The following is a 17,650-nucleotide window of genomic DNA, read 5'->3' on the forward strand; positions in this document are numbered from 1 at the left end:
TCCACCAGAGTGAACACTAAAGGTGCGGAGGGAGAGGTAGGAAGAGAACCAGGAAAGGACAGAGCCCTGAAATCCAAGTGAGGACAGGGTATCGAGAAGCATGCTGTGATCGACAGTGTCAAAAGCAGCGGAAAGATCAAGAAGAATGAGGATGGAATATTGACCTCTGGATTTAGCCTGTAATAGTCATTGGAGACTTTAGTAAGCGCAGTTTTGGTTGAGTGGAGAGGGCGAAAGTTCTACAATAAATCTTATAGAAAGTGGCACCTCACCCCTCAGTATCAAGGCAAAACCACTATTGGGAGGGGAAAAGCACACTAAGGATGCAAAAATACAGGAATCTCGGTTATAGAATTGTTCTTAATCTGTAAAATCAATGAACGTTTTTACCTCAATGGCATATCAGCCTACAATTTAATTCTGTGAGAAACAGAATGAGAGAATTAATCTTACAATTTCATTTACCTGTTAATAATGCTGTTCCTTCATAATTCCACCTTCCTGCAAGCACAGCTCCAGAATGTGCATCTACACTTTTTTCCACTCTTCCCAACTTTGATATTAGATGAAACTTGCCTAGAAAAGTTAAAATTAAGAGTTTAAAATACCATTAGTCTTTAAAAAAAATTACATCAGACCATAGGTGTTTAACAATAGATTACCATCAGAACTTGTGAGTACAAAAGTCTCTGCTTGTGTTTGCTTCTTTCCAGTCACACTTTTGGGAAACCAGTGCAGATCAATTGGGTAGATATCTGAAAGTTTAACTAATTGGATTGTCTCACTAGTTAACAAGTTCCACTTCAAAATCTGATGATCATCCCCACATGAATATAGTTCATCAGCTGTAGTCCATCCCAGGCAGCTAACCAGCTCTTTGTGTGTGACAGAATTAAAGAAAACTAGTATTTCAATTTTAACCTGAATAATCTAATGGAGACGACTTGAATAGTTTTGTGTTATTTTTTTTATAGCATTCCACATTGTGAAATTGTTGTTGTGCAGTGCCCTCTAATAGTCATCTATCAATCCTAAAGCCCACTTTTCCATATGCTCAAGAAATTCTTTAGTCACCTACAGAAATCTATCAGATTTGTTTGACATGAACTAACTCTGGTAAACCAAGCTGCCCTGAGTCTTGCAGCTTTGCATTCTACTAGAGTCTCTCTTAAATTTTTCTACCACCAAGGTATGTAGTTTCCAGCATCTTCCCCGTTACTTCTTGTATGAAGATGGAAAAAATCTTCCCTTCTCTAGTTCTTCAAAACACTCCCATCTCTAAAGACCTGTTGGACACATTCTAGGACTTCTCTGACTTGTCCTCAGGATCCCATAGCCAGTCAGGTTTTCAGGACAACCACAATGAAGATGAATGAGGTAGATTTGAACGCAATGAAGGAAGTACGTGAAAATCTACTTCATGCATCTTCATTGTGGTTGTGCTGAAAACCTGACTGGTAAGTGGGTCCATGGGACACATTTGGGAAACCTTGTCCTACTTCAAATCCACCAAAACATCTCTGAGCTCCCTTAATGAACTAGGATGTCTCCCATCTAGCCCCATAACTTTCAGTTATGCTTACACCAACTCTCTTACTCCTGTGTCATGCTAATGAGAAAATTCTAAACAAATATAGGGCCTGAAAGTGTTGTAAGCATCTGCAATATCTTTTATTCTAATTAACTGCTATAAGCAAGAGTATATACTCTTTGTCAAAGGATATGTTTTGGTTCTTTTAGAAGTGAAGTCTTAAGCCTCATTTTCTGCAACTTCCTTAGGCTTTAGTTGTCCAATTCAAGCTAAGATCACAAGAGTACCGTCTTCTGAATAATACCTAAGGGAGAAAAAAAGTCATCATTAGTAATACACTGTATTTCTTTAACTGAAAATTTGCTGATAACTGATATTAGTAGAGCATGTAACCAACGGGCCAATAAAAAACAAAACAAAAAATAAACAAAAATAACCCGCACATATGGTAAAATTGTCTCTTACCTGATAATTTTGTTTTCTTTAGTCATACCAGACCAGTCCAGACTAATGGGTTATGTACATCTACCAGTGGAAGGAGACAGAGAAAACAAATAGTTCCAAGCACTTTGCCCTTGAGGGCACTGTGCAGCCTGGAATGTTTAGTGTTTCGAATAGCCAAGTAATGATGCTTTAAGAAACAATTGGCAACAGCAAAAAGAGCTAACAATGCAGGAAAGGAGACAAAACTCAAGTGACAAATAGGAAAACCAAATTTGTAAGGTTACTTTAGAATTGAATGAACATTTTACACATCCAAATACCGGCCAAAGTTTTAAGGTGAGACATCAGACATCTTGTAGGACTGATTTTGTTGTGTATATTATTCTCTGCCCATGCCTCATGATTTATGTTCAGTAGACCACCAGACAACTACAAGTAAGGAGTCAACATAAGAGATGTTTGAAATGCCAACGTATGGAGGAACCTATTGTATAACACTGTTTGGCGAAGAGCATCAGTTTTTGGATTTAAAATGTTGGGCCATAGATCGTATCCCAGCTAATATGAGTAGTTGCAGTAGTAAGACATTTTTACTGAGATATGGAGAGGAATTGATCTTCAGGCCATGTTTAGAAGAACCTGTTGGTCTTCATACTCGTATTGAATGGCAACATATTACTGATGCTTTTTCTGATTTGTGATCGTGTATTTAAATTACTTTTTGTGGTTGTGGGGAGAGTGTGTTAATTACTTAACCTTTAAAAAAAAATATATATATATATATATATATTGCTTTTTTTGCTCCTATTTGTTTAAGAGATTTGGTGGGTTGCGCCATGTTTTTCAATTTTTCAGTTGTTTCATTTTTCTAAAATGTTTGCTGACGTCACCTGCTGTTTTTAAGACCGGTAGACCAGGTGTCAGCCATGTTTGACAGCAATCTTTCAGCAGTTTGGCAATATCCAAGTGAGTATTTCTGGATTTATCAGTTGCCTTTTCATTTTTAAATATCGTATGATGATTGCCGGATTTGGTTTAGGTCTGGCTGCTACAGATATCCTGATGCAGCATTTATTGTGAAACACTGGCCACCATCAGCGTGACCCCTTTCATCACTCTCAATGGTTATAAAGTTTATCTGATAAGTGAACCAATATTTTGAAGCCGGGTTTTAAACTGAGTGAATTGAACTGTATTTGACAACATTTTCACTATTAAACTGTAAAAATAACTAATTTAGAAAATATTTAGAACTGGCACTATCACAGAAAAGGAAGTTTTTATGCCTATGAGGTGTCTCTCCATGGTCTATGAGGGCATCTGAGTCCCAAGCTGAGCTCTGAGGTTTTTGTTAAGAAAAAAGTTTGAATGATTTATGGATTGACAAATGTTTCTGACTAGATGTAATAAGAATTGGACATACTGCCACATCCCTCACCTTGGTCCTGGTTGGGTCTTCCAGTGGTGCGGGGACGCACACTGCCTTAACAATTTGACACTCCCTCACGTCTGTCAATGTCAGATGCTGGCCTGAAGACGCCCTGATGCCGACACCCGTGCGCGACGTGGCTCTCCGCCTCAGCACGGCCGTCTGACGTCAGACACCACCACTATTTACAGGAGCCTTCCCTGTCCCTCGGGGCTTCAGCTTCTACTGAGGTGTCACTTACGCTGCGTTTTGCTACCCTTTTAACTTGTTCCTCGTTACTGACTCCTGTCTGCACCTGGATTACTCTCCGACCTGCTGCCTGCCTGCTGACTTTTGCCTGCACCCGGATTTCGCTCGTCCCGCTGCACAAGTCCTGTCGGCCGCCCGCACCTGGGGGCTCAACCCCCGGAGAACGGTGGTCACCGCAGGTGAACTTCAGGGTTGCTTGGCCGCCAAGTAGTATCCAGGTTCGAGTCTTCGCACCCGGCAGCGCTCTACTTGGCCAAAAGAACTCACAACTCTGATACATACTATGAGAAGAAATCCAGTTTTTCTTATTGAAGTTATTGAAGAATGGTTCCGTTGGACTAGTGATCTAGATCCACAGTTTCTCTATGTATTTGGAAGGATTATTCAGCATGTGAAAACCACCATGCAATTTTGAGTATGAAGGGATCATGCATACAAAGTTATACGTGTTCTTGGAGAAGAAAAAACTGAAAGCTGCTCCCTCAAACTGAAGTGAAAATTGAAACTACCATAAATAATAAAGTCCTGGATGCATCCGAAGAATAATCTTACCATGGTGAAAAACTGATCATACGGTTCTGATGTCAATAGAGTGCATAGTTCTCTTATGGGGTCTTTTACTAAGCTGCGGTAGCGTTTTTAACTCTTATGGGCATCTCGGCGTTTACCGTCAGCTGACTTCTACCGTGAGCTAAAAATGCTACCGCAGCTTAGTAAAAGACCCCCTTAATCTTTTAGCTTAAGTGGCAGCTCTAAAGCAGAGTATTTTGCTTGAACTGAAATGCAAAGAAATATGTTATAACAAATTAAATAGATGAAGATGCCAGATTCCACTGAAGATTATGCTGGGTGATGGGAGATGTTGTAGTACTGCTTAAAGTAAAAACTGTGCAGTTGGAGTTCAGGCTTCTACAGACAGCATATGTGAAGCTTGTTAGTAGGAATTACCTCATGTTACAGTGAATGTTTCGGAACTTGAGATTTAGAAGAGGAATTTTTCATGGATAAGACAAAGGGAGCGGGGATGAAAGAGGAATTTATAAACAGGTGTTTTCTGCAATAGACTGATCGTAAAGCTGAATAGCCCAGTTGCTAAACAATGTAGGTAGGAAATTAGTAAGTCCAAGTCTCTCATGAACACTGTCTGGTGGTAGACCTGAGCAGAGTAAAATACATGGATCTCCTTTTTGATAGACTTTTCAGAAAACAACCAATGGTTCAAGTTTACATGTCTTTGAAGGGGTGAACAAACGTGGATAAAGACGAGTCGGTTGATATTGAGTATCCAGGTTTTCAAAAGGCATTTGACAAAGTACCTCATGAAAGACTCCAGAAGAAATTGGAGAGTCATGGGATACAAGGTAGTGTTCTATTGTGGATTAAAAACTGGTTAAAAGATAGAAACAGAGAGTAGGGTTAAATGGTCAGTATTCTCAATGGAGAAGGATAAACAGGGGGATCCTCAGGGGTCTGTGATGAGACCGCTACTTTTTAACATATTTATAAATGATCTAGAGATGGGAGTAAACTAGGGAGGTAATTAACACCTATGTTTACTAAGCGGCGCTATGGGTGCGTTAGCGTTTTTAACATGCGAGAATGGTTTATGCACGTTAAATGCTAACGCGCCCATAGAAATGTATAGGTGTGTTAGCATTTAATGTGTCTTATATTTACAGGCGCATTAAAAATGCTAACGCATCTTAGTAAACATACTACTAAATTTGCTGATGACACAAAGTTATTCAAAGAGGACTTTGAAAAAATTACAAAAGGACCTTACAAGACTGAAAGGCTGGGCATCCAAATGGCAGATGACATTTAATGTGAGCAAGTGCAAAGTGATGCATGTGGGAAAGAGGAACCAGAACTATAGTTACGTGATGTAAGGTTCCACATTAGGAGTCACCGATCGGGAAAGGAATCTAGGTGTTATCATTGATGATACAGTGAAACCCTCTGCTAAGTGTGCGGCAACGGCTAAGAAAGCAAATAGAATATTAGGTATTATTAGGAAAGGACTGGAAAACAAAAATGAGGAAGTTATAATGCCCTTGTATCGCTCCTGTGTGCAATTCTGGCCACCATATCTCAAAAGATATAGTAGAATTAGAAGAGGTTCTGAGAAGGGTGACAAAAAATGATAAAGGGGACGGGGCGACTTCCCTATAAGGAAAGGCTAAAGCAGCGAGGGCTCTTCAGCCTGGAGAAAAGACGGCTGAAGTATATAAAATAATGAATGAAGTGGAACAGGTAGATGTGAATCACTTGTTTATTCTTTCAAAAAATACTAGGACTAGAGGGGCATGCAAAGAAGCTACAAAGTAGTAAATTTAAAACAAATCAGAAACAATATTTCTTCACTGAATGTGTAATTAAACTCTGGAATTCGTTGGCAGAGAATGTGGTAAAAGCAGTTAGCTTAGCAGGGCTTCATAAAGTTTGGATAACTTCCTAAAAGAAAAGTCCATAAGCCATTATTAAGATGGACTTGGGGAAATTCCACTGATTTCTAGGATAAGCAGCATAAAATGTATTGTACTGTTTTGGGATCTTGCCTGGTACTTGTAACCTGGATTGGCCTCTGTTGGAAACAGGATGCTCGGCTTGGTAGACCTTCGGTCTTTCCCAGTATTGCAACACTTATGTTTTTAAGTTTGAAAAGGGTCCTCCAGTCTGTCTAAGCTAAACCACTCCAGGAACAAAAACTCTTACATTATTTATTGCCTATATCTTTTTCCCTGAACAGTGGTGATATTTCAGCCACACAAGTGGTGATGTCAGCAGGTGGTGGTGCCAAAAACCAGAGAGATTCAAAACTGGAAGTCTCTAGAGAGACTTTCAAGTTTAAATCTTTTTATTGCAATAAAATATGCAACAGAATAGAAGTATAACAACTGAACAGTCAAACATGAAGGGTTTGGTTTCTTATAGCCCCCACCATACATTTATGTATTATTATGACATTTTTACCCTGCATTTTCCCAAGAAACCTCAGGCTCAATGTGGATTACAAAACAAATTAAGAAATATTAGAAGACAATATTAATATAAGAATATAACTATTAAAAACATTTATTTTTATATTAGCAGATCTAAAGAAGTGGGCTATAAGTTAACTTCTAAACAACATATAATTGACTGAGTGTCTGATATACTTGGGTAATCAGTTCCAGAGTTTGGTACTTTGGTAAGAAAAATTAGCATTATGGATAGTTTTGTAGGTTAAGTTTTTACCACTTGGGAAATGTAATACGAGATATTTTCTAGATGATGAGGTGGCATTTCATGGTGATAACTTAATGTTCAGTCTATCATATAAGATGTTAAGATACCATAAAGAATCTGATGAACAAGAACACAGAGCTTAAATGAAATTCTTTCATTGATAGGTAACCAATGTAGATCCATAAGAAGAGGAGATGCTTTAACATAACACAGCAAACTATAAGGCAGGCAGTCATGTTTTGTGCAGTTAGTAGGTTTTTTTTTTTAAGAAGACTCCGCTTAATACCTGCATAAATTGAGCTACAATAGTCACATTTGGTTAAAACTAATGACTGAACTAAAGTGCGAAAGACTGGCCTTGAAAAGATTGGTCTTAATCTTTTAAGTTTCCACAATCAATTAAAGACATTTGAGACTACTTTGGAAATTTGGAAACCAAAAGAAAGAAACTGATCAATTAAGATCCCCAAGATTTTCATTGTTGAAACCAAAGAATAAGTAACATTATCAATGTTAAAATTTGAGATGGTTATTGGGTGATAAGGGCTAGTTACTATCATAAATTTTGTTTTATCAGTATTAAGTTTCAATTTAAAATTAAGAGCCCAGGATTCCATTAAGTTCATACCTACTTTGATTTTGTTTGCAATCTCATATAATTCTTTGATGAATGGGATATACACTGTAACATCATCAGCATATATGAATACTGAAAATCCATTTGATGCTAGCAAATGGCCTAAAGAGATCATCATAATGTTAAACAAAATAGGTGACTGTGGAGAACCCTGTGGCACTCTACTACAAGAAACCCATGACAAGATAGTACCCAGTTGCCTAACTTGGTAAGACCAGGATTTTAAAAATCCAGAGAACCATTTTAAGACAGTTCCACAGATTCCATAATAGGCAAGTATGTTTAAAAGGACGACATGATCTACTGTATCAAATGCACTACACATGTCGAATTGGTGAATTGAAACATGGAGCGTATTTTCAAAGCACTTAGACTTAAAGTTCCATAGTAACATAGGGAACTTTGTAAGATTAAGTGCTTTGAAAATGAGTCCCTTTGTTGCCTAAGCTTAATTCTCATTTAAGATTGGCTACTAACTAATATAGTAAGAACGGTTTCAGTACTATACAAGGGTCTTAAACCCGATTGATATTTATGTAGAATTGAATGATGCTGAAGATATTCCATTAACTAATGAGTGATTAGCCTCTCTGAAACTTTGACAAATAGAGATATTGAGGCCACTGGTCTGTAGTTGGGAACAATACTAATACTCAGGGCCGGTCTTAGGCTGAGGCGACCGCATAGGGCCTCGCGCTTAAGGGGGCTCCGCATGGCGCACCTTAGCCTCCTCCGCTCCGGTATTTAAACTTACCTCCGATGTCGCAGCAGCTGCGCAGCGTCAGTGAAAGCGCTGCCCGACGTCTCTAACCTTCCCTTCGCTCATTCGTTCCCTCTCAGTGTCCCCCCCCCTCGCAAGAAATGACGTCAGAAGAAGGCGGGGCACTGAGGGAACGAACGAGCGAAAGGAAGGCTGGGAGAGAGGAACAATTGCTGGACATGGAGGGGAGGGAGGAGAATTGCTGGATATGGATAGATGGAGGGGGGCAGGGGAAAGAGGAGCATCGATGGACATGGATGGGAGGGCAGGGCCCAGAGAGAGAGGAGAAATTGCTGGACATGGAGAGGAAGGCAGGGCCTACGGAGAGAGGAGAAATTGCTGGACATGGAGGGGAAGGCAGGGCCCAGGGAGAGAGGAGAATTGCTGGATATGGATGGATGGAGGAGGGAAGGGGAGAGAGGAGCATCGATGGACAAGGATGGGAGGGCAGGGCCCAGGAAGAGAGGAGAAATTGCTGGACATGGAGGGGAGGGCAGGGGAGAGAGGAGAATTGCTGGACATGGATGTAGGGGAGGGGAGGAAAGTAGATGCACATGGATGGAGGGGAGTGAGGAGAAATGCTGGATATGGATGGAGGGGAAATTGCTGAATTTAAGGGCTGGATCGGAACACTTTGAAGGCGATGAAACTACAGTGTAGTAAATTTAAAACAAATCAAAGAAAATTTTTCTTCACCCAATGCGTAATTAAACTCTGGAATTCGTTGCCGGAGAACGTGGTGAAGGCGGTTAGCTTGGAGAAGTTTAAAAAGGGGTTAGACGGTTTCCTAAAGAACAAGTCCATAAACCGCTACTAAATGGACTTGGGAAAAATCCACAATTCCGGGAATAACATGTATAGAATGTTTGTACGTTGGGAAGCTTGCCAGGTGCCCTTGGCCTGGATTGGCCGCTGTCGTGGGCAGGATGCTGGGCTCGATGGACCCTTGGTCTTTTCCCAGTGTGGCATTACTTATGTACTTACTTTCAAAGCACTTAGACTTACAAAGTTACATGAAGGCGCATTTTCAAAGCACTTACACTTACAAAGTTCCACAGTAACCTATGGAACATTGTAAGTCTAAATGCTTTGAAAATATGTCTCACAATATTATAAGACCTGCTACGTTTCCACCTATTCCCTTATTTTGTGTTTGATGTTTGACTGTGGAATGGGCTATTTCCCCCTTAGTTTACCAGCAGAAAAAGACTTGCATGATCCATCCAGTATGCCTAAAAGCCACATTATCAATTCATTAATGAAACAATCCAATAATGTTATTACAATATTTTACTAAGTTTCACTTTACTATGTCTTCTCCTCCCCCAATGAGATATACAGGACTTGCACTCATAGCATGCGACGTGAATGTGGTTTAAAATACTCATTCTTGATCCGCCTTTGCTATTTTCAGAGCTCAGACCGTAAATGTCTGTCCGGCACTGGCCCCACTGCCCAACTACTGGTGTTGCCATCAAAATCCACTCCAGCCCATCCTGATCAGTCTTGCCACATGAAGGATACAGATCATAGAAGTTTGTCTGGCATTGGCCTCGCTTCTCATTGCTGGAATTACCGTCGATGCCCTCTCTGCCCATCCCGAGCTGTCTTCCCATATATGGGACACAGACCATAAAAGTCCGGCCGACATTGGCCTCACTTCCCCACTACTGGAGCTGCCATAATAAATGAACTTATAGCTGTTGATGTGTAAAGTTGTTTTGATACTATCCACTTTCTATTTTGGGATCCCTTGTGTCTATCCCACACAGTTTTGAATTCCGTCACTGTTTTTGTCTCCAACACCTCCAATGGGAGGACATTCCAGGTATCTACCACGCTTGCCTTGAAAAAGTATTCCTGATTTTACTCTTAAGTCTACCATCCTGCAACCTCAATTACTGTCCTCTAGTTTTACCGCTTCTTTGTCTCTGGAAAAGATTTGTTTGTAGATATGATACAAACATTTACATACTTGAGCAGTATCAATCTCCTCTATTCCTTCTTTCCTCTAGGGTATACATATTCAGGTCTTCAAGTCTCGTGTATCTTTTGGCGCAATTGTCACGTCTGGGAAAGTGAGCCCTTGTGCCCCGGCTGAGCACGGCGAAGATTGAGCAGCACCGCGCTTGGTCAGGCAGCCAGACAACCCCTAGCTTCACCTGGGAAGTGACCGCCGTTCCCCGGGAGTTGAGCCCCCAGGTGCAGGCGGCCACCAGGACTTCTGGAACCAGCGGGGTGAACGGCCACCAACCAGACAGGCGGGAAAGCTGACACAGTCCAGGAACCAGGGAGGCAGCAACACAGCAGAGTAGTCAGGAGTCAGTCCAAAGTCTGGGCAGGCAGCAATACAGCAGAGTAGTCAGAAAACAATCCAAGGGTCAAAACACAGGAACACAGGATCATAAGCTAACCGGCAGTAGAACACAGACGAGGACCGTGACCTCTACAGCAATAGAAGCCGAAGCATGGATGGACTGGTGGCAGGGCTTTAAATAGTGCAGGAATTAGGCTCAAATATGTGCAGCTGTTCCAAGATGGCTGCCTCCATCAGAGGAGATGTCCTACGCCCAAATATGGGCTTCCTTCCTGAAGCCGCCCAACTCCAGGATGGCTGCCACAACCTAAGACACCCATCTCCAAGATGGCTGCCCTATCCTGGAGATGCCCAAATCCAAGATGGCCGCCACACCCTTAAATGCCCATACCCTGTGCAAGCAGGGTGTACACCTGGAGGAGTGTAACAGAGTGTAACAGCAATCCTGATACCATTTTTATAATGTTCCTCTGGACTGCTTCAAGTCTTCTTACATCCTTAGCAAAATATGGCCTTCAGAGCTGAACACAATATTCCACGTGGGGCCTCACCAATGATTGGTACAAGGGCATAAACACTTCCCTTTTTCTGCTGGTAATTTCTCTCTCTATGCAACCCAGCAGCCTTCTGGCTACAGCCACTACCTTGTCACACTGTTTTACAGCCTTGAGAACTTAAGACACTCTTACTCCAAGGTCCCTCTCCTGGTCCATGTATATCAGCTTCTCAACCCCTAGAACAGACAGCTCCTTTAGAGATTTTTACTCCCCAAGTGAATCATTCTGCAATTTTTCGCATTAAATTTTAACTGCCAAACATTAGATCATTCTTCCAAAGTTTGCAGATCTCTTCTTGTGTTTTCTATTCCCTCCAGGATGTCCACGCTGTTGCAAATCTTCATGTCATCTGCAAAAAGGCACTTTTCCTTCTAACTCTTCAGCATTGTCACTGACAAATATACTGAACAGAATCTGCCCTAGTACCAATCTGAGGCACTCCACTAATCACCTTTCTTTCCTCTGAACAAATTCCATTTACCATCACCCTCTGGTGTCTGTCAGTCAACCAATTTCTAATCCAGTTCACCATTTTGGGCCCTAACTTCAGTCTGTTAAGTTTACTGATGAACCTCCTATAAAAGGACCATATCAAAGGCTTTACTGAAATCTAGCACATGTCCTCAATCCAATTCTCTGGTCCCCCAGTAAAAGAAATCAATCAGATTCATTTAGCACGATTTTCCCTTGGTAAAACCGTGTTGCCTCGAATCTCGTAACACGTTGGATTCCAGGTAGTTCACTACTTCAGCAAAGCCTCCATTAGTTTTCCATCCATCAAAGTGAGGCTTACCAGCGTGTAGTTTCCAACTTCATCTCCATTACCACTTTTGTGAAAATGGACCACATTCGCTTTTCTCCAATCCCTCCACCTCCAAGGATTTATTAAACAAATCTCTGAGAGGCGCCTGAATCTCTCTCAACTCCCTCAATATCCTGGGATGATCTCATCCAGTTCTATGGCTTTGTCCACTTTTAGTTTTTCAATTTGTTTGTAAAGACTTTGTTCTGTGAATGGTGCGATATCTATTTTATTCCCATATATATCTTTGCCAACTGAGGTCCTTCTCCACAATTTTCTTCCGTGAACACAGAAGTATTTGATTAGCATACCTGCTTTTTCCTCATCACTTTCCATATAGCGGTTCTCAGCATCTTTCAGTCTCATAGTTTAATTTCTAGTCTTTCTCCTTTCTCCAATATAACTGAAAAAAGACTCATCTTTTTAAAAATCTCTAGCCATTTTTTCTTCTGCCTGCGCTTTTGCCGGCCCTATTTCTTCACTTCAAATTTTATCTGGCATTCTTTTCTGCGTTTCTCTATTTGCATTTTTCTATATTCCCTGAATGCTGTCTCTTTCGCCTTTAGATTTTCAGCCACCTGTTTGGAGAACCATATTAATTTCCTTTTCCTCTTGTTTTTATTAACTTTCTTTACATAGAGTTCCACTGGCATTTTTATAGCTACTTTCAGCTTGGACCACTGTTTTTCCATTTTTCTTATATCTGGGCACCCAAATTCCGTTATGGAATACTAGCATAACCCAGCCATGTAACCAGACCTTCGATCTTGGGAGGGCCTGAGCACAAACCCTAATTCTATAAACTTGCATGGCCAAATTTAGGCTTTGTGTGTAAATTTGCACGCATAATTTATACACTAAGGTCAGTTGTACATACAAATTAATTCCAACAATTATTAAATTAACAGCCAATTATTGGTTTTAATACAATTAACAATTATTGGCTTTAATATATTTTAATTGGTGCTAATTGGCACCAATTACCAATTGTGTACACAAATGGCCTCAGCTGCTATTCTAGGTGTGCACTCAAACTATTGCGTACAACTTGTAAGGGAGCGTGGACGAGCAAGGGGAATGGAATTAGGCACGCAAGTTATAGAATACTAGGAGTTATGTGCCTAACTGCTAACATTTAGTGTGAGCACTTACACCAGGCTTTGATGCTGGTGGCCTAAGGTATAGAATTTGCACTTAGCGTATATCATCCCGACAATGACATTTTGGCTTTCTTTCTTGGATCTACCCGAACGTGTTGGCACAAAATATTGTCCATGCTCAGCTCTTCGCCTCCCCCTGCGACCCCCATACCCAAGCTGGTGACAGTCTACAAGCCCTGCCAGCGGCAGCAAACCCCCACCAGCAGCTTACACTTTCCCTGGGTGGCCATTGCTGCGCCACCCCCACAACATATTCAGTTTTCATGAAACCGAATATGTGTGAGAAAGACCCGTCCCGCAAACATGCTGTTTCATAAAACACAACAGGTGGTTGAGTGCTTCTGCTGGTGGGGTCTGGGGATCCCTGCCAGCCAAAGCAGCAGACAGGGCAACAAATTTGGAGGGGCCCCAGCCCCCTGTGGCTTCACCACTAGCGTAACTTTCATCGATGTACTTTACATTTATGCATCCACAGTTACACCAGCCATAGACCCTGCATAATTGTGGCAGTAAATGCAAGAAGAACATGCTGCAAGTTACATGTGTAACAGGGAGCTTGATCCATGTCTTACTGAACTATACAAGTTATGTGCACCATTGTAGAATAGCATTTAAGTGCCCCAATGGCACTTTTGCAGTAAATGTACACTTATGTACATAAGTACTAATAGTCTATACATTTATATGAGCAAAGGATACATATATGTGAGAAACTATCTTATAGAACTGCCCTTTTAACCCTCCGTTGCCTCTAGTACACACTTAGATTGAAGGCACTCTGGTGATAACAACATAGTAATTGTCGGCAGATAAAGACCTGTATGGTCCATCCAGTCTGCCCAACAAGGTGGCCAGAGTTGAATATGGCACTCTGCACAGTTTCCACTTCATCATGATTAAACACTGGTATATCTAATCCTTGTCTCTCCCTGCTAATTTTAAGGCATAGACATGGGTCCTACTTCCTACCTACTGGAGTTACCATTGAAACCCACTTCAGCCTTGATCCTCATCTGTTTTTGCCATTTACAGGATCCAGACCGTAGAAGTCTAAGTCAGTCTCCCTCTCTCTAGGGCAGGAGACTTAAGAGGGTGGTAGATGCCCAGAATGCCCTCCACAGGAGGCTATGATGACAAAAACAGTGACAGAATTCAAGAATGTGTAGAATAAACACAAAGGATCACTATATTCTTGAATTCTGTCACTGTTTTTGTCATCATAGCCTCCTGTAGAGGGCATTCTAGGCATCTACCACTCTCTTAAGTCTCCTGCCCTGTAACCTGAACTCATCACCTAGTTCTACCACTTCCCTGTCTCTGAAAAAAAAATAGTTTGCATATTAATACCTTTTATTTATTTTGGTGCATTTGTACCCCACATTTTCCCACAAGAGCAGGCGCAATGTGGCTTACATTAATTCATAAGGAAACAATACAGGACAGAGATGGCACAGTTACGGATTATGACAGGAGGGGAAGGAACATGGGATAACATAGGGGGAATGTTAGGGGCATAGCATCCGGCAAATAACCATGCACAGTCAACAAAAGAGAGAGGTTAAACATGGGAGTTGCCAGTAGAATAAGAATGTTTTTAAATATTGAAATGTATGTATCATATCCCTTCTCACTTTCCTTTTCTCTAGGTTTTTGAGTCTCTTTTTTTTGGCACAAGCCCCATATCCTTCTGGCTACAATTACTGCCTTGTTGCATTGTTTCTCTGCCTTAAGATCCTCCACCACTACCATTCCAAGGTCCCTCTCCAGGTGTGAGCTTATCAGCCTCTTACCCTTTAGCAAATACAGTACAATTCTTTTGGGTTTCTACACCTTGCATTAAATTTTACCGTCATACATCAGACCATCCTTCTAATCTTTTCTGATTAATTCTCAAGATGTCCACACTTGGAGTACATCTTTGGACTACTGATAAAGGCCTGTGCTAAATCCTGTCGTGACACTATTCTGAAAGGTTAGAGGAACTGTGCTGCTATTTAAGCTACTAGCTTTTCAAACTGGACATGCAAGGCAAGAACGAGAACAGTCCTCTTGTATGATTTTCAACAATGGATGCGTGACAGAGGTTAACCGACAGATATAGTATTCCGAAAGGAATACTGAAATAATTCACATATTTATATTACTAGGGGGTGGGCGGCATGGAGAGTGGCGGGACATGGGGACTAATTCAGCTTCAGCATTACCACCTGCAACAATTTTTTTTTTTGGGGGGGGGCACCATCAAATACTATGTCTTTGAACATTAAGGCTAAAGTATTCTTGAATCATCTTTGATTGTTTCAAGTTCAGCAGTCACCAGAACTACATAACTATCGCTGGCTGCATGCTTGACAGATAGCTAAGCTCCTCTGCGTCAGAACATTAAAAACAACTGATTAGACTGTTTTATTAACACAACCGCTTTCCTAACGTACATACATGTGTAATATTCAAAATACTTACCACAACCCAAGCTCTATTTTCTCCTCGTTGCAAAAGTAAACGATACCAGGCAGGAACTTGGCTGCTGTGCCTTGCTGTCGCTATAGTTACTTCTCGCGAGACTTCCCTCTATCTGTTGTCACGCGAGGAGTAAGTTCTCTTCCTATCATGGTGGCTATGTTGAATAGCAAATTCGTACACTGATTTTTCACAGTTATTGCATATGGTCCAAGTCATATTTCTGATACTATAACTACTTATGTTTTCGTTTTTATCAAACAGTGAGCCCTTTTCCCAATCATTAAAACCACTCCGTTTAATGCCACGCCCTGTTCCGCTATCCATCACCGGGTAACCCGGTTCTCACTATAAAAGAAAAAGGCACGGAGTTTATCAGTAAAATATATTTTATTTGTATTTTTTACAAACTCATCACACTGCTAAGCTTTATAACGCTGTTGTAAGGATGTAAAATAATAATAATAAAAAAGGTAGAACTGGATTAGCGCAATCTCAGGGATATCAGAGCAAAAGATGGCAGCAACCCAACACTTTCTTTCAAATCGTAGAGTCCGACTCCGTTCCCACAATGCCCCGCGCGTTTGTAACGAATTTCGGTTCGAGTTTGGATTTTGGGCGCCATTTTCGAGTACAGCAGCAGAGCTGCTAGCAGGGGCCGCAGCCGAGGATTTGCTGTGTTCTTTTATTCTCAATTTTAATCATTTAAAGTTAGGTAGAGAAGGTAATAGACGCTCTCGAAAAATAGAGAAAAAAATTCTAAGATACTCAGGTAACGTCTGTGTTGGAGTCATGTGTCTCAGAAGTGATTTTTGTCTTTTTATTTTAGCGGGAATAGGCAGAATAAAGAGAACAGGTAAAATGTCAGACTGAGGCTGGCTGTAAACAAGTTTCGGAGGTATTAGCGCTAAAGTTGTCAAGAGGTCAAGCTAAAGATCGGTTAGGTTGTTGGCTTTCGTGTTTATAGTTTGCAAACTTAGATACTAGAGTTACTAAAAGGCAAACTTCGTACTTTTCTCAACATTCTGAGTTTGTTTAGATTTAGCATCTTTTACTGTCAAGCCGGTCTGTTGTATGGAAACCCGACACTTAGTGCTAAATTTTTAAAATACGACTTGTATATGTGTTGATAGGTATTTTTTTTTCTTAGACTTTGCTTGTTTTTTTTTTTTTTAATGAAATTTTCTTGGCTTCTACTTTTTCGTCCCATTTTGAACTTTAAATGATTTTGTAGATACTTTGGTGGTTTTGCTGAGATGACATCACCACCACCAGTTTGTATTTTACAAAGTAATAATGGCTTGTTTAAGCGTGAGTTGGATTTAGAATTATTTTTTTCCCAGGTACATAGTTCTGTCATAATGATTTGCATGTTACTATTGGGATGATATTATTTTAAAGTAATTTACCTCGAAGTTCTTGGTTATTCCTTATAATCTGTTCCATGTGCCCACTAATTTGACACAGGGGGGATATGACAGGCAGTGCAGCGCTGGTGGGTTCCAGTTATTGCGCACTCTCCATAGGTATGTTCTTAGTCAACCTAATCATTAAAACTTTTTAAACTTAACTATATTTTGCATAAATGAGTTTTATTCTGGTGACTTCAGTTTCCTGTAGGAATGCTGGGTTCTATTCTTTTGATCATGTACTCATTGTAAAAACTAAATAATAATAATAAATGCTATATCCTGAATTCATCCGGGCGTAGTAACCTGTGCTGAGTTTAGCTAGATTCTGTATTTTAATCATTAAATTTCTCTCTTGTGTGGGAGGATTTAAATAATCATGCCGCTCAAGAGGACCAAGCCGTCCACTGCAGCGAAAGACCGAGGCAGAAAACCCCCAGATGAGTCCAAGGAGTTGGAAATGGAGGTAGACGTCAACAGTAATGAGAATGGAGAAGCACTGTCACAAGGTACGAGAAAAAATGGTGGCGTTTTTGTATGGATTACTGCCAGAATTGTTGTATTTAAAACGAAATTTAACAGTTCAGCATCATTTTTGTTCCTTATAATAAATACTATCCTAGCCTTTTGTTTGGTTGATAAGATCCGCTATAAAGGTGACGTAACA

At 40.7% G+C, this 17,650-nt stretch overlaps 2 protein-coding genes across 7 annotated transcripts in view; one reads left to right on the forward strand and one right to left on the reverse strand.

The window, feature by feature from the left end:
- The window catches only part of IFT80 (intraflagellar transport 80), a 176,815-nt gene extending 161,152 nt beyond the window's left edge, over positions 1 to 15,663 (reverse strand). For 2 of the 3 annotated variants that reach the window (XM_030215943.1, XM_030215942.1), the window contains exons 1-4: positions 15,578 to 15,663; positions 1,725 to 1,835; positions 663 to 881; positions 466 to 576 (exon numbers count right to left, since the gene is read on the reverse strand). In XM_030215943.1, the coding sequence (XP_030071803.1) occupies positions 466 to 576; positions 663 to 881; positions 1,725 to 1,761 (367 nt within the window). In that variant the 5' untranslated portion in view covers positions 1,762 to 1,835; positions 15,578 to 15,663. The remainder of the gene's footprint in view (positions 1 to 465; positions 577 to 662; positions 882 to 1,724; positions 1,836 to 15,577) is intronic. The other variant, XM_030215945.1, reaches the window with a different exon arrangement.
- A 549-nt stretch (positions 15,664 to 16,212) lies between these two features.
- SMC4 (structural maintenance of chromosomes 4) overlaps positions 16,213 to 17,650 on the forward strand; it is a 254,015-nt gene continuing 252,577 nt past the window's right edge. For 2 of the 4 annotated variants that reach the window (XM_030216026.1, XM_030216029.1), the window contains exons 1-2: positions 16,215 to 16,346; positions 17,350 to 17,492. In XM_030216026.1, coding sequence (XP_030071886.1) covers positions 17,363 to 17,492 — 130 coding nt within the window. In that variant the 5' untranslated portion in view covers positions 16,215 to 16,346; positions 17,350 to 17,362. Of the gene's footprint in view, positions 16,347 to 17,041; positions 17,101 to 17,349; positions 17,493 to 17,650 lie in introns of all 4 variants that reach the window. The other 2 variants (XM_030216027.1, XM_030216028.1) reach the window with 2 other exon arrangements.

This window comes from Microcaecilia unicolor, chromosome 10 (genome assembly GCF_901765095.1).
Source record: "Microcaecilia unicolor chromosome 10, aMicUni1.1, whole genome shotgun sequence".
Taxonomy (NCBI): domain Eukaryota; kingdom Metazoa; phylum Chordata; class Amphibia; order Gymnophiona; family Siphonopidae; genus Microcaecilia; species Microcaecilia unicolor.